Source organism: Phyllostomus hastatus, unplaced genomic scaffold (assembly GCF_019186645.2).
Source record: "Phyllostomus hastatus isolate PE091 unplaced genomic scaffold, TTU_PhHast_1.1 phas_contig_86, whole genome shotgun sequence".
Lineage (NCBI taxonomy): Eukaryota > Metazoa > Chordata > Mammalia > Chiroptera > Phyllostomidae > Phyllostomus > Phyllostomus hastatus.
In genome coordinates this window covers 40,053,397-40,078,800 of record NW_025333977.1, presented here as the reverse complement: position 1 = coordinate 40,078,800, position 25,404 = coordinate 40,053,397, and the positions used below count along the sequence as shown (strand labels likewise).

Below are 25,404 nucleotides of genomic sequence, written 5' to 3'. Positions count from 1 at the left end.
CTAGTACACCTTTCCCTCTTCTGCATGTTGAAATGCTATTCTATCCTCTGTGGTGCTGCCACAGTACTGTCCTCTTCCGGAATCTTTCTTGACTCCAAGATCAGTTAGGCAAGTAAAAAACTCAGCTAACAGGAGCTTCAACAAATAAAGATATTTATTGACTCACTTAAGAAGATTAGAGGTGAGTGACTTTGGGCTAGTTTCGTGACCAGGTGTCATCGGGGGGCCCCGTTCTGTTACCTTCCTGTTCCACTGTCCTTGGGTGTCAGCCTATTATGTTTGTGTTTGTTGCGTGTGGTGCCCACATACCTTCTGTGCAGTGGGGCATTGCATATGTTCTCAGTGTCAGGAGAAAAACGGAAGGGGAAGCACCTGCAAAGTAAGGTACTTACTTTTTCCCTTCAAGTAAGCACCTTTTACCAGTGAACAAAAAAAAATTGCTACAGCCCATCTGCAGACTTCGTGTTATACTGTGTCTCATCGGCATCCTGAGTGGAAGAAGATTCTGGGAAAGTGGATTTATGCCAAAACGTCAGACAGATTGACAAAGGGTAATCGAGCAGAGCAATCTGCCGCAGTCCCCTGCAGGAAGCCCTCCCGCGGTTAGCACAGGTGCAGTTGAGAGCATAAGCTGAGGGCAGTTTACCTGGGTCTGAATCCTGGCTTCCCTCTTTCTTGCTGCCTGACCTTGGGCAGCACTTGCTGCTCCACTTCCCTGTGTCTCTGTTTCCTCATCTGTAAAATAGTGATCATAATGATACTTTATCTCAGAGGTTACTGTGAGCATAAGGGGTGAACAGTGAGAAGCACATAGTAAGTATGCTCAGTAAATATAAGCTGTGGTTGTTATGTTATCTCTGGTACTTACCATTTCTTACTTTGTATCTACCAATCATTCAGGTATTCATTTATTTGCTCACTCTTTCCACAAGCATTGGTTGGCCAGGTGCTGTGTCCTAGGGCAGTATGCCAGCCGATGAACAGGGCAATTTGACACTCGTGGAAGATCAAGTTTCTTTGTTGTTTTTCATGCTGAATGGGAAATGGAGACACTCATGGCTGTCTAGTGTGGGTTCCCAGCAGCTTCGATACTGAGAAATAGCACTGCAGGGTTCCAGCTCTCAGCCACGTCTCCTTCATGCAGTTACCACTTTCCCTGCTGTCTGCACACATTCAGGAACAAACCCAAGCCACCTGAGTCTTTGATGAAGACAGTTGTATTGGAGAATTACAGACACTATGATTTCCTGTTTCACGAGGCGAGGCTAGCAGAGCAGGTAAAGCCCCCAGAATGTTGTGGAGGCAGCACGATGTTTCCCTCGCCTGGCTCTAGGTACGTCTGACGCAAGACACTAAGGATTCCTAGGATGGCTGCGTGAACTTCCATACTAGCTGGCCAAACGGTGGCAGAGATGATCTGGAGAGGTTCTAAGGGACAGGCATGGGGGACAACTGGCTTCTGTTCGCAGAGTCCTGAGTATAGTCTTGTGTGCTGAGAGGTGTAACCCTAACCTTAATCTTAGAGCAGCCCAGCAAACAGGTTTGAATGAGACCTTATCCTTCCTCAGCAGATTGGCATGATCTAACCTTCAGCCGAAAGACAAAGGAGCTAATATTATAGCTTTAACCCCCCTCCCTTTTAAATTATTTATGTGTTTGAGTATACATATATATGTATATGTCTGTGAATTATTTGATGAGCCAGTCAGGAGAGCTCATGTGGTAAAGTTTTTGGTTTGTTTTGTTTTTTAATTTGTTTTAGAAATGGCATCATAGCAAGGCATTCTTTCTGTTTCTTGTTCTGGATTTCCTTTGCAGTGTGGAGTGACAAAACAGATTATTTCTCGGGGCTTCAGTTTCCTTTTCCTGAGTAGCAAAGCGATACAGGTCACGATACAGGTCATCACACTTCCAGAGCTGTGAAAAAGCTCGAGGCATGGCATAGAGCACTAAAGTCTTTCTGTGCGATTTGCTTCATTGTTTTGTTTAAAGCATGTTAAAACCACTAACTGGATACCTGTGATCCTGCCTTAACCCAGCCCCAAGGAGAACTATTGCTTGCTTGTTAAATTAAGGCGGACAAAGGCCTTGCTGTGGGAAAGGAGAGTAACAGGTCGGACTGGGTGAGCGCTGAGGTGTGTGATGAGATGGCTGGCTGGGTCTTTAACAACCTGCCAGGGAGTGATCAGTTTTTACAGGAAAATTCAGATAGTTGTTCTCTGTCATTCCCAGGGGCAATGGGACTCAACTGTCACAGAGGGTGGATTTTAGGAAAGCTACTCTCTTTGGCAAAGTTCCTTGTAAAATACCACAGAATTAAGTCTTTCAGTTCAGCAGAGATACCACTGAGGCACACCAAAACCAGTTCTGATTCTCTGGGACGGCTTGACTCCTCATATTTTCCCTTTGTTTTCTTCATAACTTCCGAGACGGTCAAACTTTGTGACTGTGGGAGAACAGAAAGAGGTCATTCCTGGGGCGCTAGCAGAGCCAACACTAGACACTGAAAACTGCAACAAAGTTTGGCGATTTTGTTACAAAAGGCACCATCCAGGAGAACTGAAAGCTAATGCTTAAAAGCCTGAACTCCTCCACAGCGTGGAGGCCACAGATTATATTTGGCAAAATCACAAGACTTGGTGTGCATGGGGTCTGAGGTCACGCTGGTAGCAGGTCGGTCGGAGGTGAGGGAAGGGTAATGAATCACGTCTTCAGGTCTTGAGGACAGCTGGGAGGCTTTATCCAGCACCTCTCCGTTTGGTCTCATGGGAAAGCAGCCAGTGGGTCTATCTGCCTTGGGACTCAGGAACTGACACATAACTTAGGTCAAGATGTTACCTTCAGCCTGCCAGAGGTCTGGACCTTCTGACCATTAGTCAGGTCCAGGTCACTGACCTCTGCTGCCTCAGGGGTTGCTGATTATCCCAGGGAAGGGTAGGTCTCTGAGAGGTATGTACACACACACACACACACACACACACACACAATTTCTAGAGCTAGGATTTAAAACAAAATTTAATCAAAATCATAAAAACTCTTGGTTTCATGACTAAAAATGATAAAAATGAAAAATTAACATAATAACCTCTCACTCACTCTGTATTGTAATTTATGGGCTCTATTGGAGACTAAGTCTAACTCATGAAATAAAACAGCAGTCCAAAACTTTTCTAAAGAGACATATCTTATAATCTTTAAAGAATGCATTGCAATTACTTGTAGTCGAAGGTTGGAGGTACATGCAAACAGGGCACACTGTAGTTCAGAAGGGTAGGAAATGGAGGCAGCTAAGCCATGCTGTGCCCTGCACTGTAAGGGGGCTTATGTAACCCTCATGACAAACCTCAGAGAAAGGAATTATTATTTCTAATCAATGAAGTTCAGATAGGGTCATTTGCCCAGAGTAGGTGTCAGAACTGAGATTCAAAACCAGATTTGTTCAACTTCAAGACTATGGCCGACTCCAATTTTACTTAACTATGTTTATAACTATACAGCGATGTACCAGCGTATATACCAAAGCCACATCATAGGTGTGGGCACATCTTTCTATAGGGTCCATTTCATTTGGTGGTAATTTCAAATGTCATTTTCTATTAACTTAAATATGGATGTGTTATGGAATGGGCTGCAAAATTTGACCGATTTTAAACTTAATTTATATATGAGATTCAGAAGAAATGTCATCCTTGAGGCAGGCTACTTGAAACTATGTGCTTCTTGAAAGTATGTACCTCTCTCTTCTCCCAGAAGAGTTCCTTAAGTGGAAAAGTTTGAGAGGCTAACATATGTCATATAAAACCTCCTTGGATTTGTTTGTCCAGGGCTGAAGTTCTTGAAAGTATGTACTTCCCTCTTCTCCCAGAAGCATTTCTTAAGTGGAAAAGTTTGAGAGGCTAAGACCTGCCACGTAAAACCTCCTTGGATTTGTTGGTCCAGGGCTGAGGCTCTTCGTCAAGTGGCACCTAAGCAGCATATGCAGAAGTGCCTCGTTAGAGTGGATGGGGCCCTAACCTGAGAGCACTTGCCTTCTGGTTGTTAAGAGCAACTCTTTTATTTTGCAGGAGGCCATCATTGAAAACCGAGCCCTGTGGATAATAATCAAAAGGTGTTTTGGCTATCGATCAAAAAGCCAGTATCAGATATGGCACAGGGCCTTGGCAAATGACCCCAGTTGGCCCCCACTCAACCAGATGCCCCACCCTGACCTGCCGGGGTGCGGCAGGGGGGTGTCCTACAGCAATCCCGTGTTTGAGAGCAACGAGGAGCAGCTCTGAAAGCAATGGGACATCCAAGTGGATAAAACATAGAAAAATTGACAAAAGGGAACAGTTTTAGTGATGTATTTTTTTTAAGCAATGAGACTCTTAAAGTACCAGCAAGGATTTTTGGATTCAAAAACTTATTCAGTCACAATGGCAAAGTAAAGTCTGTTTGATAAAATGCTTTCCGCAGAGCAGAACACAGCCCCGGGAGAGTGCTTTCCTCTTGACCTCTGAAAGTATGAGAGGTGTTCAGTGAACCAAGACTGGGCCAAGGATGGCAGTGGGCCAAGAGACTGGGAAGGCTAAAGGAGAAGATGGACTGTTTCTTCTTAGGTAACATATTTTTTAAATGAGTTGAGGGAAAGTAGTGCTATGGCTAGTCATAGAATTGTAACATGCTAGAGATTGTTTTTGAACTGTTATATCATTGATAGAAAAATGAAGGTATGGGAACCATCACACTAATCTTCACTGTCAGGTTTATTTTCCTTTGTAGTACTTCTCAGAGTTGAGACGGTTTCTGCCACTTCTGGCCTTCCCCTACAAATTAGTCAGGATACCCTAAGCTGATGTTGCAGTAACAAACAACTCCCATATGTCAGTGGCTTAACACATAAGAACTTCTCCTTTGGTCCAGGTGATTCTTTAGAATAGCTCTCCTCAGAGTGGTGACTGCTTCCATTACATGGCTCCACCCACTCAACACCGGGACTCCACGTTTACTGTGGTAGGGAAAGAAGAGACTGCAGATCGCACAGGGGCTCTCCCCTGCCTGACCCCCAGAGTGGCATGTTATCTCCTGCCCCACTCACATCACTTTAACCAGGGATTGGCAGAAGACCTGGGGAGCACAGTCCTCTGTGTTTAGGGCTGGCTTCATGGGCACATGATCTGTGCTATTGCACAGGGCCCATCTTTTGAAGGGCCCCGCTCTTGGTTTAATGCTCTGCTGTTGCCATCTTAAAGTTATTTGAATAAAGGTGTCCACATTTTGATTTTGCACTGGGCCCCACACAGTACGTAGTTGGCCCAGCTTGTACTCCCAGGAAAGACGGGGACATAGCACATATCAAAGGGCACTGGTGCCTCCCACTGATCTCTGCGTCTCCTGACCCCAGGAACTCAGAAGTGTTAAGAACCCTCATCTCACATGCCCAACCCCAGGAATTTTTACTCCTCTCCTTTCTCATTTTTGATAAAAGTTAGTCTTGTGCTACAAAATACTATGTTACCATTGATGTAAGTCTTTATATAATTTACACATTTCTTAGGTTTGAGGCTTCAGTTTTCAGAAGCAAAAAATTTCCCCTATTTCATCACTACTACAGTTTAGTTAAACTGGATTTATTCAGCACAGAAAACACCCAGGTTTCTGTTAGCTCAGCAGACACTACTGAATTCTAGGAGAAAATCCACAAATACTATTTTAAAGCAAAAGCAAAATTTTTATTATGAACATCGAGTCCCAGGTGAATGTGGTGGCCAGGCATGGATGTCCTGGCCCAGGACACAAGGCTGGCTTTGCGACTGTCAACAGCATCTGCAGTCATTCCCTTCCTTGGATGAACTCCTGAGCATGGCTGGTGGCCCCGTGACTGCAGATAATGCTGAGAACATGTATTTCCCCAGCCATGAAGGCACCTTGTTGCTTCTGGTTTTGAAATGAGGTGTGAAGCCCTGGCTGGTGTGGCTCAATGGATTGAGTGCTGGCCTGCAAACTGAAGGGTCACTGGTTCTGTTCCCAGTCAGGGCACATGGCTGGGTAGTGGACCAGGTCCCCAGTTGGGGGTGTATGAGAGGCAACTAGTTAAAAAATAAATAAAAATTAAAAAATAAAATAAGGTGTGAAGAATCATTAAAATGGACTGCAGGATTATTGTCTTCCTTGGTACAGAAAGAAATGTTTCCATGTACAAAGTCAGCCTTAACAGTGATATGACAACTCTGAATATCTTTCCCTAAAATGGATAGTTTTTCTTATTTTTCAAAAGTGGGGGCTGTGGACAGGGCAAGACAGACATGGTCTACAATGTAGTGCTGAGCAAGAGCAGTGTGGACATCAATAAATCAACAAACAACAAGTGTTGGTGAGGACGTACAGGAAAGGAAACCCTCATGCATGCTTGGTGGGAAAGCAGACTGATGCAGCCACTGTGGAAAGCAGCATGGAGATACCACAGAAAGCTAACAATGGAACTGCCTTAGGACCCAGCAATTCCATTTTGGGGAATATATCTAAAGAAACCCAAAACACTAATTCAAAACAATATGTGCACCCTTATGCTCATGGCAGCATTATTTATAATAGCCAAGATTTGGAAGCAGCCCAAGTGCTCATTAGTAGATGAATACATCAAAAAGCTGTAGTAAGTTTATACAATGGAATACTACTCAGGTGTAAAAAAGAAGGCAATTTTACCTTTTGTGATAGCACAGATGGACCTGGAGAATATTATGCTAAGTGAAATAAGCCAGTCAGAGAAAGACAAGTACCACATGATTTCACTTACATGTGGAATCTAATGGACAAAATAGCAAACCAAATAGAAACAGATTCATAGAGAACAGACTGACAGGTGTCAAGGGGAGGAGGTTGTGGGGCTGGGTGAAAAAGGTGAGGATATTAAGCAAAGGAAAAATCCTTAAAGACACAGATGTTAGTGATCAGAAGAAAAGGGAGGGGAAGCTAGAAGAGAGGGAAAGGGGGATAAGTAATGACAAATGGAGACTTGGCTTGTGGTTGTAGACACACAATATAATATACAGATGGCATATTATAGAATCATACACCTGAAACCTGTATAATTCTATTAATCAATTTTACCCCAATAAATTCAATAAAAATTAAAAAAGAAAATAAAAAGAGCAGCATGCACAAGCTCATACTTAGAAGAATCCCTCACCAGATAATGTCACCTCCACCAGCTCATCTGAATTGCACAGTTCTCCTGAACACAGAAAAGAAAGGGCTTCCCATCCCCACCTTCTGCATGAGAAATGATACTGAGGCTGAGGAGAGCAGGCCTGGGCCTCAGACACAAGCCTCTCAGCAAATCTGCTTCAAAGCTCCAGCAGGGCAGGGTGGTTGGTATGATCTCAGTCAAACAAAGAATGAGTTTCTTATTTGTCAGATAGAAGAGGACAATCTTGTGCTAATACCAGGGCCTTCTGTTCAGATAAATTCCTGCCAAACATGGGCTAGAGATGTGTCAAGACAACACAAAACCACTAACTCTGAGTGTCTGTTTGTCTTTCTGAGATTAAGTTGCTCTTGTCTTGGTCCTAAGTGATTCCCTCCTCAGCCATTTGCACATGGTTGGCAGAGGATGGGGATGGAGGACTTCAGTCCCCCACCAGCCAAACAGTCCCAATATTTTTGCTGAAAGGGACTCATTCTGGAGACTGTACTTGAGACTAATTATATCTTAGAGGCAATAAATGAAGGAGCAGGTAGTGCTGACTCTGGAAAAATAGGGAGTCCAGGCATGTGAGATTTGTATTTAAATACTTAAAGGATTACTGTGGGAAAGAAGGCTCTGAACTGTGCCTAGTGGCACGACCAGCATGTAAGGAGCACAGTGGGAATGACTGTGCTCCTGTGGGCTGACATGAAGACCACTGTCCTTACGGCACTGATGGAAGAGGGAGCTGGTGACCTCCCAAGGTGTGTGCTCTGTGACTTGGGATATGCAAGTGGATATTCAAAACCAATTACAGGAAGAAGTTAAGTATCAGATGAAACTCAGCTACCTACAAGATCCTTTTTCTGACTGGATGTGCCCCGTGTTTCAGTCGTGCACTGTGATGTAAGTCAGTTACATGGGATGCTGCCCACATGGAACATCAGACTGGCCCACGCGGGGAGATGGGCTGGGGAGGATGGCTCCAGGCCCTGTGAGGTCCCACCATGTGGACAAATAGACTCGACTACCTTGGAAGGTGGCTTCTAATGGGAGAAAAGCCTAAAAAGGAGGGACAGAGTGAGGGGTTCTGCCTGCTAAATGGTCAGCTGTGGAATTCTTCTGATGTGTGTGTTTTCTTAGAAATAGGCATTTGAAAATTTTGAGAAAAAGAACATGGGAGAGTGCCCCAACCCAAAAGCAGAGTTACCTGTGCCCAGAATAGTTTTCTGATCAGGACCTGGAGGAGAGAAGGACACAGCCACCCGGTCCAAATCAACTGAGGGGGTCCCTGTATGTCCACTCCAAGGCAAACAGCTCTTATCCACAGAGGAGAACCCTGACTCGGGGCTCCCCTCACAAAACACGTAGTGACTTGAGAGTGGAAATTTGTGTGTGCCATCTGTGTCCTTGTATGCTCACACAAGTGTGCATGTGCCCACTTGCCGGTATGGTGGCTGTAAAAAGTGGTTATTTATCCAGAGCCATGTATTTAGTTTATGTACAATAAATTATTCTGTACAAAAAAAAGCAAATAAAATCTATAATTCTGTTGTTTTAAAATCAATCTCTCACTTATTCTGTAGTGGGTTCTTTCACTCTGGCTAATAAAATGATGTGGTCTATTTCAGTAACATTGAATCAAAGCAACATCTTTACAGAGTTCTAGTCATTTCTTAACACTGCAGATGCTATTGTTCCTTTCCTTGTACACAGGGCATTAAGAGTATACAAAATATTTTTATACCTGTTCTCTCATTTAAGCCTCATAATGACCCTAGGAGGGAGGCAGGGCAAGGATGCCTTGCCCTTATTTTGGCGAGGCATTTTGCCTTCAAAGTGCTCAGTAGCTTGTCTAAGGGCACACAGCAAGGGAGTGGAGGAGCGGGAGCTGGGTTCAGACCCAGGACCTCTGCCTGCAACTTCCCTGCTGTGTCTCTCCCATATTGTTTCCCCTGGATGAAATGTTTGTAGCACTGAAAAACAAGCAGGCCAGAAAGGCAACCATCCAACAGATTGCCATCACAAATGTGATTTCCCTTAGAAAGAATTTTTAGTTTTCATATATGTTTTCTTGAACCTGACCATCAATCACAGAACAGGTAGACTCCCACTGATGAGAGAGTAAAATTATAAAACCAGGGAAACCAAATCTCTGCCTGAACTTTGCTCAGCCTCTGCTTTGTACAGCATTGTAGGGACATGTAGTGTCTCTCTTGGTTTGTACTATGCTCACTTCTTTACGCATAAAAAACTGGAAAACTGCTGCCACACAGCAAGCATTTTGTCAGCACTTTGGTTTCCATCGGTTTGTTAAAATGACCCTTTAAAACTCTATCAGAAAAATGACTTTCCTCAAAATTGAACAGACATACATGTAACAACAACAAAATACACCTCTCCCAGACTTGCTGAGAGAGCCTTGGCCTTCTCCAACCTACACCTTCTCCAACACCCCAAGCTTGCTCCTTCCTCAGGAAGACTGCCTTTGCCATCCTTTCTGCCTTGAATGCCTCCCCCACACCACCAGTTCCCCACCCTCAGAGCTGAGTTCTTCTCCTTTGGGTTTCAGCTCACATGCCCTTTCTTCAAAGAAGCCTTCCCTGACTACTTCATCTAATGGTGTCCTTGCCCCACTAGCCTATTTGTTTTAAACATAGTACTTGGGGAACCCTTTATGTGGTTGAGGTTAAAAGAGTTATACTTGTTCAAGATCACACACTTAGGAAATGGGAGACTCAAGTCTAAAATCCAAGTCCGTTCATTTCCAAATCAAAGTCCTTTATATTCTTCACACCTGGCTAGATACTGCTAATCAAATTAGTTAATCCACTGGGAAAAAGAATGTAGGAAGTTGTGGGGCAAAGTCCACGGTTGATTGTAAAGCACTCAGAGGGTCATCCAGACTCCCAGTTTTATTTCCTTGCTGTCTTGTCCTGATTCTGTCTCCTGAGTGTTTTCAACACCATGAAAAATCTGACAAAGCACCAGTGGTGAAAGCTGCACACACATCAACTCTGGAAACTCTGTTGAAGTTGTAGATGCTGCTGAAACCTGCTGAAAGTTCTCTTATATGTTGCATGTATTATACTCTGCACAACTCAAGGGGGCACCCTTCATATTATGGTGCAAGCCAAAAGTGATGAATTGGTATGACATCAAGAAGGTTCTATGGATAAGTGAGGACTTTTGCTCTTGTAACCACAAACATAGTTATGCAATGAGGAGTCCCACCTGTCCCCCCTCCAATCAGTTCCCAAGTCCCTGCACTGTCTCTTGGCAGTGTCTCTCATGCAGACTCTCCTCTTCTCCAGGACCCTTGGCCACCACCTGTGTGATTATAAGAGCCTCTCAACTGGTCTTCCCAACTGAGGTCCCCTATCTTTGCTTCTCAAGGTCTCTTTGGATTCTGTTGCCAAACTCTGATCTTCTCACATCCGTGGTCAGAAACACTCATGGTCTGCATTATCTACCAAACAAAGTACAGAATGCTTACTAAAGATTTCAAGGCTCTTTGCATTGACCACATCTGGCCTCATCTTAGACATTTCTCCTTGTTCTCAGTAATGCAACGAACTGTTATTCCCAGCAATTAGTAAATCACTTATTCTCATCACACAGTCATTTTCTCACATCAATACCTTTGCTCATCCCGTTTTCTCTTTGGGGACATTAATAATTACTACTCTTATCTCCCCATATCAAAATCCACCCATTTCTCAAGATCCAATTAGTATGCTACCGGTCTGCCAAGCCAGAGGGACAGCCCTTTATCTGCACGTACATCGCTCTCTGCGTACCCTTCCTTTGTGTGGTGTGCAGCTCTTTTTGCCTTGCATTGTGGTCCTGCAGTATTTCAACTTCCTCCAGTGACTGTACAATCTTTCTTTAACCTGAGGCTACATTCTCTGAGGGTAGAGATGAAGCCTCACGCATTTTATCTTCCCACTCTGCATCTAGCACAGGGTCATAGTTGGGGCTCAGCAAGCAGCTGTGACATGATTGAATAAAAAGAAGTGTAATCACTGTTAATTTATTTTTCCTCCTTTGTCTGTGAACATCTGTTTTTCCATTCAGTACAAAGAAGCTGAACTAAAACAATAGGACTATGAATAAAAACAACCAAAAGTACAAAGTATAGTGATTCCAGTGCTGTGCTTTATGAATTTGACTGTCCATTTATATAGTGGGCGTGTGGAGGTGGGCTGTTAAATTAGAGGGGTTGGGTATATGCTACAAAGACTATCTCAATATGTAGAGGGACTTAAAGGCTTATTTGCACACACGTGCAAAGACTCTGCTAGGAAGATACTCAACCCAAGAGAAGAGACAATGGAGGCAAGCAAACTTGTTTAAAAACCAAACAGTAGATTTTATGGCACAGAAGCAAAATTTAAGTACAACTGGGTGTGTATTTTTTCAATCTATCTACTTTTATCCCACTTTTGGGAACTTTTGCAAGGGCCTAAGTAAAAGAAATCTTTGATAAAATGGGGTGGGGAGAGAGAGAAGTACACAGAGGCCCACTCCGTGATCTGTGTGTCACGGTGTAACAAAAGCTGGGTGGAGAGGATACACCTGTGACCTGTGACCTGGCAGTGATGTGACTCTGGGAACATGGGTGGAAAATGCATGCTGCTGGTGGCTGAGGGTAGTATACAGAGACAAAGGGGACATAAATAGTCTGAGGATGTCTCAAAGTGGCTAAGGGAGATAGAAAATGGTCAAAAGAGATGGCAAATGACCAGGGGTCACACAATTACATGTAACCATGGAGGCTTGGGGTACTCTGCAAGCAATCTTAGGGTCAGGCAAGGCACACAGAGGCCTCAGGGAGGAAGTAGCAGAAATCATCTCGGGGTGGTGGTCTGTAGCCCATACAGCCAATGCAGGTTGCAGGAGGGAAGAGCATGCTGTGACCAGGACTCCTGCAGGCAACGTTCTGTTGACCTTCTTAAGGAGTCAAGAGGGACTTCGGAGTGGCAGGCTTCTGTGATCCTGTTTTTTACTACTGCCCAGGTTTGTGTGACCAGGTAAACATATGTTATAAAGTATAAAAGATGCCTCCTCATTAGGCAAATGGCCATTTGATGAAAGTCCATGCAGGAACACTTAAGGGACAGCACTGTGAGGAAGTGGCATAGAACCCCAAAGCCACTCTTCAGCTTTGAGAATTTGATAATGACTTAGTCTCAAGAACTCAGCCATTATCCATGACTAAGTAGAAACTGATTTGATCTGGAGATACTTTTGTAGGTTTGGATTCTCCCTAGATGAATCTTGAATCTGATCTGGTCTGGATGCCAAGATCATATTTGGGAAAGGCCCAAACTTTGTATCTGCCCACACTTCACCCTAGCACAGCAGATAGGAAAGTTCCCAGGTATCCCCAGATAGAGTGGGTGGCTCAGGCCAGCAGAAGTCTGAGATTGCATCTGGAGCCTGTATCAGTGTGGCCTTTGGAGGCATAAGAGCAGCCTCACTAGCTGAAGTCATGAGCTCTCAACCAGTACCCCATGTCTGATCACATCATCAGGAGCCACAGAGCACTTGAAAGTCAATCTAAAAGTTGTACTGGTCTGAGCTCTGATTCTGACTTCTTTGATTTGTGGCTTTGAGCAAATTAGTCACTACGTCTACATCTCAGTTTCCTAGGCTATTCCCATGAGAATATTATTTATTACTTAGTGCATAACTGCAAAAAATCAAAGGAGATTAAATGTGACACATAATTTCCTTCTCTACAAGTCTCAAGCTTTAAGGAGAATTCCTAAGTCTTGTTCTTGCACATAGCATAAGTATTAAATGTGTTGAGTGAATCAGTAAAGAAGTAAATAACGGAATGTATAAGTGGAGAGCGGATGAACTAATGAACACACTACATACTTCTAGGAGTTGAATGAATATAATTCTATTTTAGTTGAAATGTAATTATCTATGATTTACTATTTAAATTATTCTTTTTTAGTTAATCTGCTTATTTTTATTTATTTAAAATAAGATAGACAGCTCTACCTCCAGCCTTTTTTTTTACTGAATCAATTACTTCCATCTCAAAAAAGGCAACTTTTTTTTAGATTTCATTTTGCAGCCCTTCGTGTCTCATCATCTGCCTATCCCGAAAAATTGCTTTATAAATGGGCCTTTCTTGGATGATTGCCTAGTCTTCAAGGTCTCCCCTGAGATGCAAAGACCTGTATAAAACAGTTCAGATTTAGACATATTTGAGGGTGGTGTGTAGTTAGTCTTTTTGCTGTCCCATCACGTTAGCCCATATCTCTGGGGAATAATCCACAGCACTTCATAAGCCTCTTTCTGGAACATGGTTCTGAACTTGACCCATCATGAAAATCCCCAAGGAGATTATTAGAAATGAAGTCCTTGAAAATGCTCAGTCAGGATCTCTGATGGGTCCTGGGGAGCGGTACCTTCATCACACTCTCCAGGTGATGTTGATGCCGAATCAAGTTGAGGAACTGTACTTCTCAAAGAATAACTTACATTATTTCCCTAGATGTGCTATCTTGCACTTGTTTTTATAAAGACTCATCTACAACTTTTCCTACCAACTTCCACAGTGTTGACAGAACATTGTGTGGAATATTTCCTTTGGAAATGCTTTATTTGTCCCTGTTTATTCTCTACTCTGTGTTATAAAATCTGTCCATGGTGGAAAGAACCCCTGCTGATGGACTTCTCTCCTTTGAGGTGAGCACAGTGATCCCTGCTCTTTGACACAGCTCTAAGTGCTGCATCCTTGACAAAACAATCACCTGATGGATAAGTTCAGCATGGAAACATTGCCACCAGCCAAAGGCAAAAACATAGGATGGTGCTTAATATCTTGTATTCTTGAAGCTATTTAAAAATTTATGCAAAAAAACTCCTCTACTCCTTCAGATACTCAATCTAGTCTATGCTTCAGATAAGGAAAAGAAAGAGTAATCAATCTTGGACCACAGGCAGGTCTGAGTAACTCAAAGGTATCCTCATCTCTCCAACCGTGTTGCATCATCTGAAAGTGATTAGTAAGAAATCAACCATCTTCAGACCATCAGTTTGGAGGTTTATGTTCTTAGAATAGATCCTGGGATCTGGTTCAATCTGCAATGCCTAAATCTATTCTGCATTTTTGTAACCACCCTACCTCATCTCAGTTTTTTTTCTTCCTGGGGAAGCCGCTTGAGCTGACAAACAGAACTGAACCCTTGCTTTGATCAGAGGCAATGCCAATTTCAGAAAAGTCTTTCCCCTTCTGTTTGGCCTCCTTCACTGGGCTCTATGGTCATCAGCATTTTCAGCAGCAGGGATGTGAATTTTATGTTCGCCAAGGTATTGATCTGACAGCACTGGGGCATTTTTGGCCACTATTCAGACTCCAGTTGGTGACTTACCTGACAAACACAGTTAGCACTTGAGTCATTCTTGCTGGCACTTAGTGTGCTCAGCCAACAAGCCATACAACTGGCAGTCTGTGTAGTTTTGTTCTTGTGGCCGGTCATCTGAAAAGCCTTCCAGAATATTCAACAAACATTCTATCTCTATGCAACTACTAAATACACAGCGTACCATGGCAATGTGGCATAAGCTTTGGCAATATTCTACACATTCCAGCAGCGTGATGTGAGCTATTAAATTGTCCTGGAACAATCTTAAAATCTTAGGCAGAAAGAATGGTTAGAACAAATTCAGGGTGGTTGCATGGAAAATTTTAAATGAAGGAGATAGGATGGTGGAGGCTTTGAAGTGAGAGTAGTGAGTAACAACCAGGTGAGAGAATGAAAAGATGAAATCTGCTTATATACATAACAAGTGGTCTCCCTTTTGCCAAAAGGGAAATAGGTGCCTACACAAATCTAGGGCAGTGTACAAATATTAGAAACACTTAGTTATTTTCTGAAGTTGGGTTCCCCAGAAACAGACACTGAGAATGGGTTTATTTTATAAAGGAAATATTCCTAGGAAGAACTGGTAAGGGAATGGAAGAAGAGACAAATAAGAATGTGATTTTGGAAAAAGTCTTAACCCAATGCTGTCAGGGAGCTTTGGAATGTAAACTTTACCTGAGTCTCCCAAGTCTCTGCAAGGGAGAAGCACTTCAGACTCTAGCCTTAGTCCTGGGCTCAGGGCTGCTTGGGCAGGGTGGAGGTGGGGAGGAAACTCCAGGCACTTTTAGGTCTTTGCTGGGATGGACAAAGGGGCTCAAGGGCAGTCCTCTGCAGAGTTGCAGGTCCAGGTCATTAGAAGAAAGCACATAAGTGCCTGTGGAGGCACTGAAGTCATCCAAAGGGATTTGAACAGACTACAGATATTATCTGCTCTAGTCCTATTTTCCACTCTGCCACTGACAATCCTAAAGGAAAAACTAATGAACACACACCTAATCAGAAAGATGGAATATTGTGAAGCAGAGTCTTTAGGCAGAAAAAGTGACTTACTCATTTACACAGTATTTGTTGAGCACCTGCCTTATCTGCCATTCCCTGAGCTAAGTGCTTGGATTTGAAGATGAATGGTTCTTTCCCTTGAATGTGATAAGGACCATTTTTCACTTAGGTATAAAAAGCTATGGGAAGAGTCCCCAAAGCAAAGCTGGTAAACCCAAAGGGCAGTGAGGACCACCAAGCTTTGGACACATAAAGCATTAGGACATAGAATTGGCTCCATAATAAAGTAAGACAATGAATTCTTATTTGATGACTGGAGAGCATGTTTTAAAAATTCTAAACAGAAGCAATTAAGTATAATAGAACAATTGCTTCAGTGGTCCACACCAAATTACATGATCTGTAACGCATAAAGCTAATTTTATAATAAAGACCAAGTAGAGCCCAGGATGTGACTCCCATGAGGGCCGTGGAAGAGCTGGCTCCGCTACTTCACTTATGTCTCTGCCCCTTTAGAGGGCAGCTGGAGAAGCAGCCACGCCTAGAATAGGAGCAGAAGCGAGAACCTCAGGGAAGAGTCATTAATAGAAAAAGGAAGCCTTTTCATCTTTGGGCAGGAGTCAGCTGTAAGTGGATGAGGTAGAATATTTCTTTCCTCTTTGCTTCACATGCTCTAATCAGAAGTCTCTAAGATGCCTTGTTTCTATTACCAGTTTGCATGTTCTGACAATCGATCACTTTCAAACTTTATAATTTCTGCCAACAGATTCAGAACCATCTAGTTTCTATAGGCGGAAGGCAGACACCTCAGTGGATCCAGCTAAGCAACGAACAATTTACATATCTGTGACCAGCCAGCCTTGACCCCATTGGTGAGAGGCAAGCTTGTCAAGGCCATTTTGTAATATGGGTCAGAAGACTGGCTGGAGGAAAGCACAGAACCCAGAAGATTTATATTCTGAAGCACGGCTCCAGTAGGCTGAGCTCAAGGGCAGAGTTCTAGACTCAGTCATCACAGTTGTTCTCCTTTTAGGGCCTAGAAAAGTTCACACGTGTGGGCAGAATTGAACTCAGGAGAGCTGAAGAGTTTGGTGAACTACTATGACATCTCCTAGGGATGTTTTCTGTAAACTGTTCAAAATCTAATTCCTTAGCTAGACCATTTAGATTTCCATTCCCTGGTTCCAATTTAATTGTCTAGTTTCCTCCCCCATCCCGAGGCTCTTCTCCAAAAAGGATGAAACAGCTTACATTGCAAGTTGAAATATTTCTGTATGATAAGTACAAATCTTAGTTTATACTAAACATTATTTTAGTTCATACTAAGTTAGTTTAATAATAAATTAGTGTGGGTTGTTTTGGTGCAGTGGTGATTAGGATCAGAAGGGGTGTGTTTGGCTCTGCTTAGAAAGAGTAGAAATTTGATCACATCTTTGAATCCATATTTCAGGTCAAGGATTAGTCATTTATTGACACTCCAGTATTTCCCTGCCCTGTGGCTGTTGCAAAGAGCTCACATGGTCAATCAAATAGCATAGTCCATCCCCCACCCTGTCACATGATATTAAGGCCTCTAAGGTGTGCTTCTCCTTAGTCTGAAATCACCCAAGTCTTTCTCTTTTCCACCTTGTATAGCAGTTACCTCTGCATAGTTTTTGTCTTTTCTACCAAATGCTGAGTCCCTTAAGGAATAGGATCCAATCTGACCCATCCCTTTACTCCTCACTGAGATCATTGTAGGGTCTGTGTGGGAGAGACTGCCAGATGACCACTGAATTCATTTCTTCTTCTTCCTGACACACAGGTGAACCACATATCCCATCAATCATGCAGCCAGGTGTGGTCGTTTGAGTTCTAGCCATTATTCTAGCACAATATACAGTATCTCTTCTAGGACTGGTCCATAGAAATTTTCACTGATTCACATGCAAGACACTTTTTATAAAATTGCAGCAGTTCGGAACTCACATGTTGAAGACGGTAGAGATACAAGATGAAATGTCCCTGGGCCTCTGAATCACTGCTTGGAGGAGGCACCCATTCACCATTGCCAAAAATATTCAAAGAGAGTCAGGAAGCTTTGACTAGAAATAGATGACAAAGATGTACTTAAAGGTCTTAGAGTTTGCAAACCAGAAATACAACTAGGCAATACCCAGTGTTCTGAAGGAGAAATAAAAGTCTGGGAGTTTTATTGCAAAAAGTATGTTCTTGTTAAGAATTAGCTCCGCAGTGTTAGCCCCTGGATTGGTTCAAGGTGGAATTCATCAGATGTCCAATGATATTCACCTGATGCCCAGTCTAGTCAATGGAACATTTTCTTTGAGGTCATTCAGGTGACTAGCAGAATGTTTGGTGTATGTCCATGCATTAACACATACCACACTAATGTGCCCCTGGGTATTGATGTAGGACTGGAAAGTTCAAAAGTTTTAAGTTCCCAGAGTCAGTTAAAACAAGAAAAATAATTTCCTTGTGTCCCACTTGAATTTAATAACTGAACAGTGTGACCACAGTGTCTTCATTGTATTTGTCACTCTCTTCCTCACACTTTTCTGCTGCCCCACCAATGCCCCCCAGCACCACAAACTTAGACCAACACTTTTTTGCTAACCTACTGAAAATTGTTATCTGTTGTTGTTATAGCAGTCAGCTTACCTTAACTAAACAGTCTTGCCCATGTAGACATTCAACAACATTTGCGAAACGGGAATCTCCATAGGGCTCTGGTAGTCAGCAAAGAAAATAGCAAGAGAGCTTTGAAATCTAGATAAGTCTCCAAATCTGGTGCAGTTTCTCGTTTATGTCCTGGGGAGGTGAAGACAGGGAATCATGTGCCTGCCAAGTAGGAGGGTGTATTGTGGTTCTAATACACTCCACCATGTCTCTTGCTTCTTCATTTATAAGCCTCATGGATTAGAGGTAGAGACACCCCACCTCTCCTGATCCATATAATCCCCCATTCCTTTACCACTCTAGAATCAGAGCAGAGTTCTAGAGAAAAGATAGCAGGAGAGAAGGTTGTATTTTCTGTGCGAATAAACTGGACTACAGACAAGAGGCCTGGCTCTGAGTCCTGCATCTGCCATTATTTTGTTGTGTAGCTTTGAACAAACTTCTTTTTCATCTCTGTGGTTTTTGTTTTCTGGAAATTATGTTTTGAGTCAGATCGTGTAGGGAGATGAGATACCCTCGATCATTTCCTTTGGTTTCATTCTGAATGGGAGGCTCTTTAAAGTTCAAAGACTTGGCTTCTGAGGGATCATCAGTTCTTTAGGCCACTAATGAGGAGGCCAGGGTTAGGACTAAAGGGAGGCATAAACCAGACACTAATCCTGCCCTTAGTGAGTTCACAGCTTGGAGGAAGCCACTCCCACAGACTCTGAGGCTACTTCTCCCATAAGAACCCCTTCTATCCCCTTCTCCCTCCTGCCCCTGCCTCCCTGCTGCCCGTAAACACAATAGGTACATTTTTCATTCTTTAAGGGAATGGCTAAGACAGAGAGGTGTGATTATAAGGTTGTGGAAATTTAGATAACATCCCCAATATTCAGCCTTCTTAGCTCCTCCTCTCTCCATATGTTTTACATATTGAAAACTTTTGTAAACTAATAAGGGACAGTGAAAGAAATCAAATCATCATTATTATAGTTTACTATTTAAAAGATTGTCTCTTCTTGATTAGTGTTATAATTATGGTGATGATGATGATTATCTTTTATTGAATGTGAAGAGAGCTATAGTTAGTTTTTTTATAAATATCATCTTAAATCCACATATCAACTCTATAGTTATTATTGACATTTTACAAAGAAACCTAAACTTTATATTCTAAGTTACTTGTCCAGGCTCATCAGTAAAGCAGGGATTCAAATTCAGAGTTTTCTGATTCCAAAATGATTCCTGAGTTCCCAGTGATAAGCCAGCCTCTCTTCCTTCTATTCTCTCATCACTCCCAGATGCCGCCTCCCCCTTTTTTCATGGTGTTTTTATTCATCTATCTCTGGTTAATCCTGTTGTCTCAGGTTTTTAGCAAAGTGGTCATTCTGTTCATTGGCTGAGACATTTGTGGACAGCACAGGACATTATCTATTTAGTTTAGCAGCTTAAGTCTGGAGACACTCACATCAAGCTCAGCAAGTAAGTACTAGGAAGAAAAAAAAACATAACAAGCCAATAGATTAACAGACTAATGTGGCGGATCCTGGCCAACAGGATCTGTGTATGTTGTGGCAGCTGGAGAACAAATACACACAGACTACAGGAATCCTGTGGGAAAAAAAGGATGGCACAGCTGCTCTCTAAGTCAGAGAGAGAGGGCAAGAGGGCCAGACAGCCCCAGTCCCTGCTTGGACAGGCTTTTATTGCTTCTCTGGGTACCTTACATCGAGGGTAGTCCTCAGTTACTATGCACAGGTTCACTGCCGGGGATTACCTTTTATAGATAGCAAAGGAAAGAATGTTGCCAATTACTTCAAAGAGAAGGATGCTGCAGATCAGGGGGAAAGTGGTTGAACCAGTCACACTCCATACTTGGGAGGTTTAGCTCAGATTTTAGGAAGTTGCAGTAAGCCCTTGCCGCCGCAATTCAGGGTGAAAGAGTTTTAGCAAAAGCTAGTCTCACAGCAGTCTAGGTACAATGCAGGCTTGATTCCTCATGGGAAAACCTCCCTGTGGGCGTGGTCCTGCATGCCACTGGCTACCCACTGGTGTTCCACGTGGAGGCTGAGCCTCGAAGTGGTTCCCTACAGACTAATCCTGTGGTTGAGGAGTACCGGTATTTCTTCTCTTTCCTTTGTTAGCGTGATAGATGAGGTGTGTGCTGAGAGATCTTAATCACCTGAGAAAAGCAATGACAAGCAGTGACTGTACAGGGTTTCCATAAGCTTCAGTGTGTTTGACATTTCCCCAGGGTATTGGCCAGGTGGTCCTGTTTAGATGGAGGAGAAAAATAAGGACCATCGGGCTTTGCTCAACCAAGGAGAGGAGAATGAACTGGTGAGTCTTTCCTGCTTTTTTTAAAAGTATATTTTATTGATTATGCTATTACTGTTGTCTTAACTTCTACCGCACCCACCTCCTCCACTTGGTACACCCCTTCCCTTCAGCAATTCCCCCCTTGGTTCATGTCCATGGGTCGTGTGTGTAAGTTCTTTGGCTTTTCCCTTTCCTATACTGTTCTTAACCTCCCCCTGTCTATTTTGTTCCTACTGGTTATGCTTCTTAATCTTTGTGCCTTTCCTCCCATTCTCCCCCTTCCCCCTTCCAGCTGATAGCCCTCCAAATGATCTCCATACCTATGATTCTGTTCCTGTTCTGGTTGTTTGCTTCGTTTTTGTTTTTGGGTTTTTTTTTGTTTTTAGATTCAGTTATTGATAGCTGTGAATTTGTTGCCTTTATAATGTTCATGATTTTGATCTTCTTTTTCTTAAATAGTCCCTTTAACATTTTATGTAATGGTGGCTTGGTGATGTTACAGTCTTTTCAAAGTCCCCAAGGCTGTAGGCAGGGGCTATTGAGGTGATGTTGGCTTTAGGACCTGGAGAGGTCTCCATCTGGTAAGGCTCCTTGAGGCCCCAGAGCACAGTTTTATAGTGGGGAGAGCTGCAGGGGCTGGGAATGTGTGTCTTCTAGATGAAGGCACTCTTGCCATCCTTCCATGCACCAGACTGTGTGAAGCCTGCTCCTCGGACATTATGCAGAGTAATCAGCTGCACTCTCACATGGAGGTCACTGAGGTGTTTTTCTGGGTCTTAATGTAACTGGAAAAGCTCAGGCAAACACTGAACTCTCTGTCATTATTCTTATGTTCTTGGTGTGCATGTATAGCTCCAGCTCAGGGTGCTTCAGGAGGAAGTCATGCTCGTTGCACAGAGAGGCTATAAGCACCAAGGACTGAAGAAGGAAGAGAGTGTGGCCTGGGGTTTAGCACATATTTTTAAAAATGTTCTTCTGTGATTCTTTTACCCCCATTGCTTCTTTCACCAAACATATATGAATCTTCAAAAGTAATCACTAAAAGCTTGTAAACTCCTACAGTGTCTATTGGGTGCTGGCAAGTTGACCTTTATTATTTTATTTGATCTGCAGAACTCAGAGAAGAAATTAATCCTATTTCATAGAAAAGAAATCTGAGGCCAGGAAGGTTGAATAACTTGCAAGGTCATCAGCCTGCAAGGGACATGCTGGATATCCAGCCCACTCCTTCCTTCTTTACAGCCCGTGTGCTCCTGCTGCAATAGTGTCTCTAACTGGGCAGTGAGAAAGGGAGACCGAGAGACAGGGGCACGGACACAGAAGGCGCCCTGGGGGCAGGAGGGAGCCCAGAGGATAGGGTTCATACATCAGAAGGGTGTCAGTTTTCTGTCTAGCTTCTCGGTCCCTATGAATTCTGTGGGATAGTTATCCATCTACCCTTGTTTGTTAACCTGAAGAAAAAAGTGATTTAATCACTTGCTTTGGCCAATACAGCAACCCCGGCCACATGTGGGGCTGAGCACTAGAAAAGTAGCTAGTTCGAAATGAAAGGTGCTATAGTGTAAAATACACACAGGACTTTGGAAAGTTCGTTAAAAAGTGTAAAATGTCTCATTTTACATTGGTTACACACTGAAATGACATTTGGGATTTGTTGGGTTAAATACAATATATTATGGAAATTAATTTCACCTGCTTCTTTGTGCTTTAATGTGGTTCCTAGGGAATTTAAATAACAAACAGGGCTCACGTCAGTTTACCGTTGATTTTGACAATGGCAGGGCACTCTGAAATCTTCAGACTGAAGGGGTTCACAGAATATGTTCACAGCAGAACAACTCTGTGCTGATACTGATGTTTTGTTCAACTTGCAGAGGAGTGTTCATAAAAATCTTTGGCTGTTTTTTATTTTTCTCTAACAAACTAGGTGTTCTATCTGTAAGGTTTACAGCCTAGTATTTTAATCTTTTAATCACAGAGGAGGCATGGGTATGAAAGCATTAAATAACAGGCCAGGTGCCACAGTTTACTTTTCCGGTGGTGATCAAACACTTCTAGAGATACCCACCGAAAATCCTAGTAGGAATCCCACTAGGCTTATGTCAAGTAGTCAGGGCTTGTTGGGGAGGAGGGGGAGGAGGTAGATTTCTCCTCCGTAATATTACTTGTGAGCTTGGGCACAGAGCACAGACGCACGTCCTGTCCAGGTGAATCAGAACTCCGGGGGAATTAGGTAGGCCTGGGGGAAACAGGGGTCACAAGCTCAGAGGAAGCCGCCGCCCTAGCTCCCCGAGGCTGCTGTCCTGCAGTCAACGGACCGTGCTTTCAGCGCTGTAGTTTGAAAGGAAAGCCAGAAATCGGTATGCGTGTGTGAAATAGGCTTCTTATGAATTTTGGAAACAAATTCCGTTTTAAAAAAAATGATAATCGGTATGCCAAACTAAACCTGGGCTTGGTCTTGCCCTCGGCTTGAGAGCTGTCAGGCCGTGACCTTTACAGCCTCTCCCCACCTGTTCTTACTTTCCCAAACGTTCCCACAGCCCTTTCTGACTTAGATTTGCATTCATTGTTTCAAGTGGACAATCACTTGTGATTGTGTGAGAGGATCTGAGGTGAAAACAACACACTGTACAGGCAAACAATAAATTGCTTCCATCAAACACCCACAAGGAGCCTAAGCAGTGGGGAGGGCCTGTGCAGTCGGAGTCATTTCGCTGAGCTCAGCGTGGGTATAGAGCATTGTTGGGGGCAGGGATAAGCCTGAAGTAGGCTGATGCAACCAAAGATGGAAATTGCGCTTGCACAACAGGATATCTGCGGTCAGAAGCATTGCAGGTGCCTAGCCTGAGCACACGGGCGGCACACCAATCCGTGCCTTGATCACGCGTCTATCACGCGCCCCCTGGCCAATCCCAGCTAAGAGCACGCCCCAGGTCCGCCAATCAAAGCTACTTCCCTTTTCTGCCTTCCTCTATCCTCCTCTATATAACTCCCCCCATTTTTAAAATAAATTGGCAGCTTGATCAGAACCCTTTGACTTGCTGTCATTCTTTCGCGCCTCCTGTCCCATCCCTTTTCATCCATTGCAGGTATATTGGCGGACCACAGTATTTCATGTCACCCTCACAGCAGCTCATGTGATAGCCACCCTCACTGTGCGGGGTTGTTATTATTTTTCCTTAACTCCTCCCTCTCAGTCTTCCTCCTCCCCACTACTAACAAGCTCCAGTGGTCTCCTTTTCCTTCACCTGTCATTTTCCTAAACATTTGCCCTGCCTAGGTATTTCATCAGCCCCTCCGATCACAGCCAACTCTTCTTGTTGTGTCTTAACCTCTTCTCAGGATCTACAATTTTCCTAATAGCCCACAAGATCCTTCACAACATCAGCCTTCAAACGACCCTGGAGCCTTCTGGCTGTGGAGTCCAGTGCCGCATGGAGTGGGAAATGGTCTCAGGCAGACAGGGGTCTGAATTCTGGTCTGTTGGGCAAGTCACTGAACCTCTTTGAGTCACTTGTGAAGTGTGGAGAGTAATGCCTACCATTCGGAATTGTGGTGAGGGTTAAATGAGATAACGCAGCCTTCCAAATACCTTCTGCAGGACAATGTTGTTCTTAGGTATTGTATAAGATGTCTCCTTTTTTCATTCTATCAATTAGGTTTCAGAAATATGAGGTGAAACAGGAAGGCAGATAACAGTGGGGCCTCTTGGAGTCTCTAGTATAATATCTCGGTTCTTTGTGAATTTCTCAGAGGGGCATTACATATACCCCATTTGACACACTTACGTGTGCATGGAATCTTTCCTCTGTGAGTATGTGTGCAATTTTTTTATGGCTGATGTTCCATGGAACCACCACAAGAAAGGGTGGGATGTTTTCAATGGGTGAAAGCGGTTGTTTTATCGTTACTACCCTTCTAGGAGAAAGAAGTCATTTGTGTCTGTTTAGCCAATCCCTGTGCAGGTACATTATGTGTGTGTCAGCCTCTGTTCCGGAGTTTGCTCTGGCCACACTTGCTGCATTTACTTTCTGGAGAGATGGCCTAAAACCTGGCCCCTGAGGCAGAAGTCCTGCTTTATTTGTATCTGTTGCTAAGCCCAAGCGTTACATCAGTGCCTGCCTCTGCACACACACTCTCCCACTAAGTGTCAAAACTACAAGTGGGAGCAACCTCAGGGGCAATGTGGAGGACCTGGGACTGACAGGAGAGCACTTCACCTCAGGGCACCTTTTTTCTGGGAAAGCGGGGAGGAACCCTGGACTCGAAGACAGCAGATGTGGGCTTCGGTCAAGACTCCGCTGCCAGCTGTGTAGCTGTGGCCCCTCTGTGGGCCTCTCTAGGAGCCTGGCTCACAAGGTCTGTGAGGGTATCAAACAAAACGGGGAAAGAGCTGCAAAAACATGAAGCATGCACTTACATGCAGGGGGTCACGTGTCACGATGTGTGGTGTGAGACATGCAGGGACACATGTCTTAAGTGAAATTGATGTTGAGAATATTTCCCCTTTCTCTGACTAAACTTGGAAAGTGATCATTGTTTGAGGTCTACCATTATAGAAACAACTAATATGTGAAGAGTTGGTGAGAGAGGTCTGAAACTTTAAACATCTGAGTTATTTTAAACAATGTCATACTTTCCTCATCTCCCATTAACATACGAAAAACACTCAAATGGTAAACATGAAAATGAAAAAGTAAGCCCTACTGGCCCATTCCTGTCTTTAGTCAAATTTATATTGATGGCTTGGACGAAGGCAAATTTATGTAATCTTCAAATGACACCTCACTATGAAGGAGAGACAACAATATAGGTGACAGAATCACAATTCAAAGTGTTCTCTAGGCTGGATTATAGGAGAGAAACTGGCAAAAT

The 25,404-nt window shown here is 43.4% G+C and overlaps 2 protein-coding genes across 2 annotated transcripts in view; both read left to right on the top strand.

Moving 5' to 3' along the window:
• Positions 1-6,416, top strand: part of ATP13A4 (ATPase 13A4) — a 116,357-nt gene extending 109,941 nt beyond the window's left edge. The window contains exon 30 of the mRNA XM_045852075.1: positions 4,065-6,416. Within this exon, the coding sequence (XP_045708031.1) occupies positions 4,065-4,277 (213 nt within the window). The 3' untranslated portion in view covers positions 4,278-6,416. The remainder of the gene's footprint in view (positions 1-4,064) is intronic.
• Positions 6,417-20,490: 14,074 nt separating this feature from the next.
• The window catches only part of ATP13A5 (ATPase 13A5), a 97,951-nt gene continuing 93,037 nt past the window's right edge, over positions 20,491-25,404 (top strand). The window contains exon 1 of the mRNA XM_045851880.1: positions 20,491-20,550. Within this exon, the coding sequence (XP_045707836.1) occupies positions 20,491-20,550 (60 nt within the window). The remainder of the gene's footprint in view (positions 20,551-25,404) is intronic.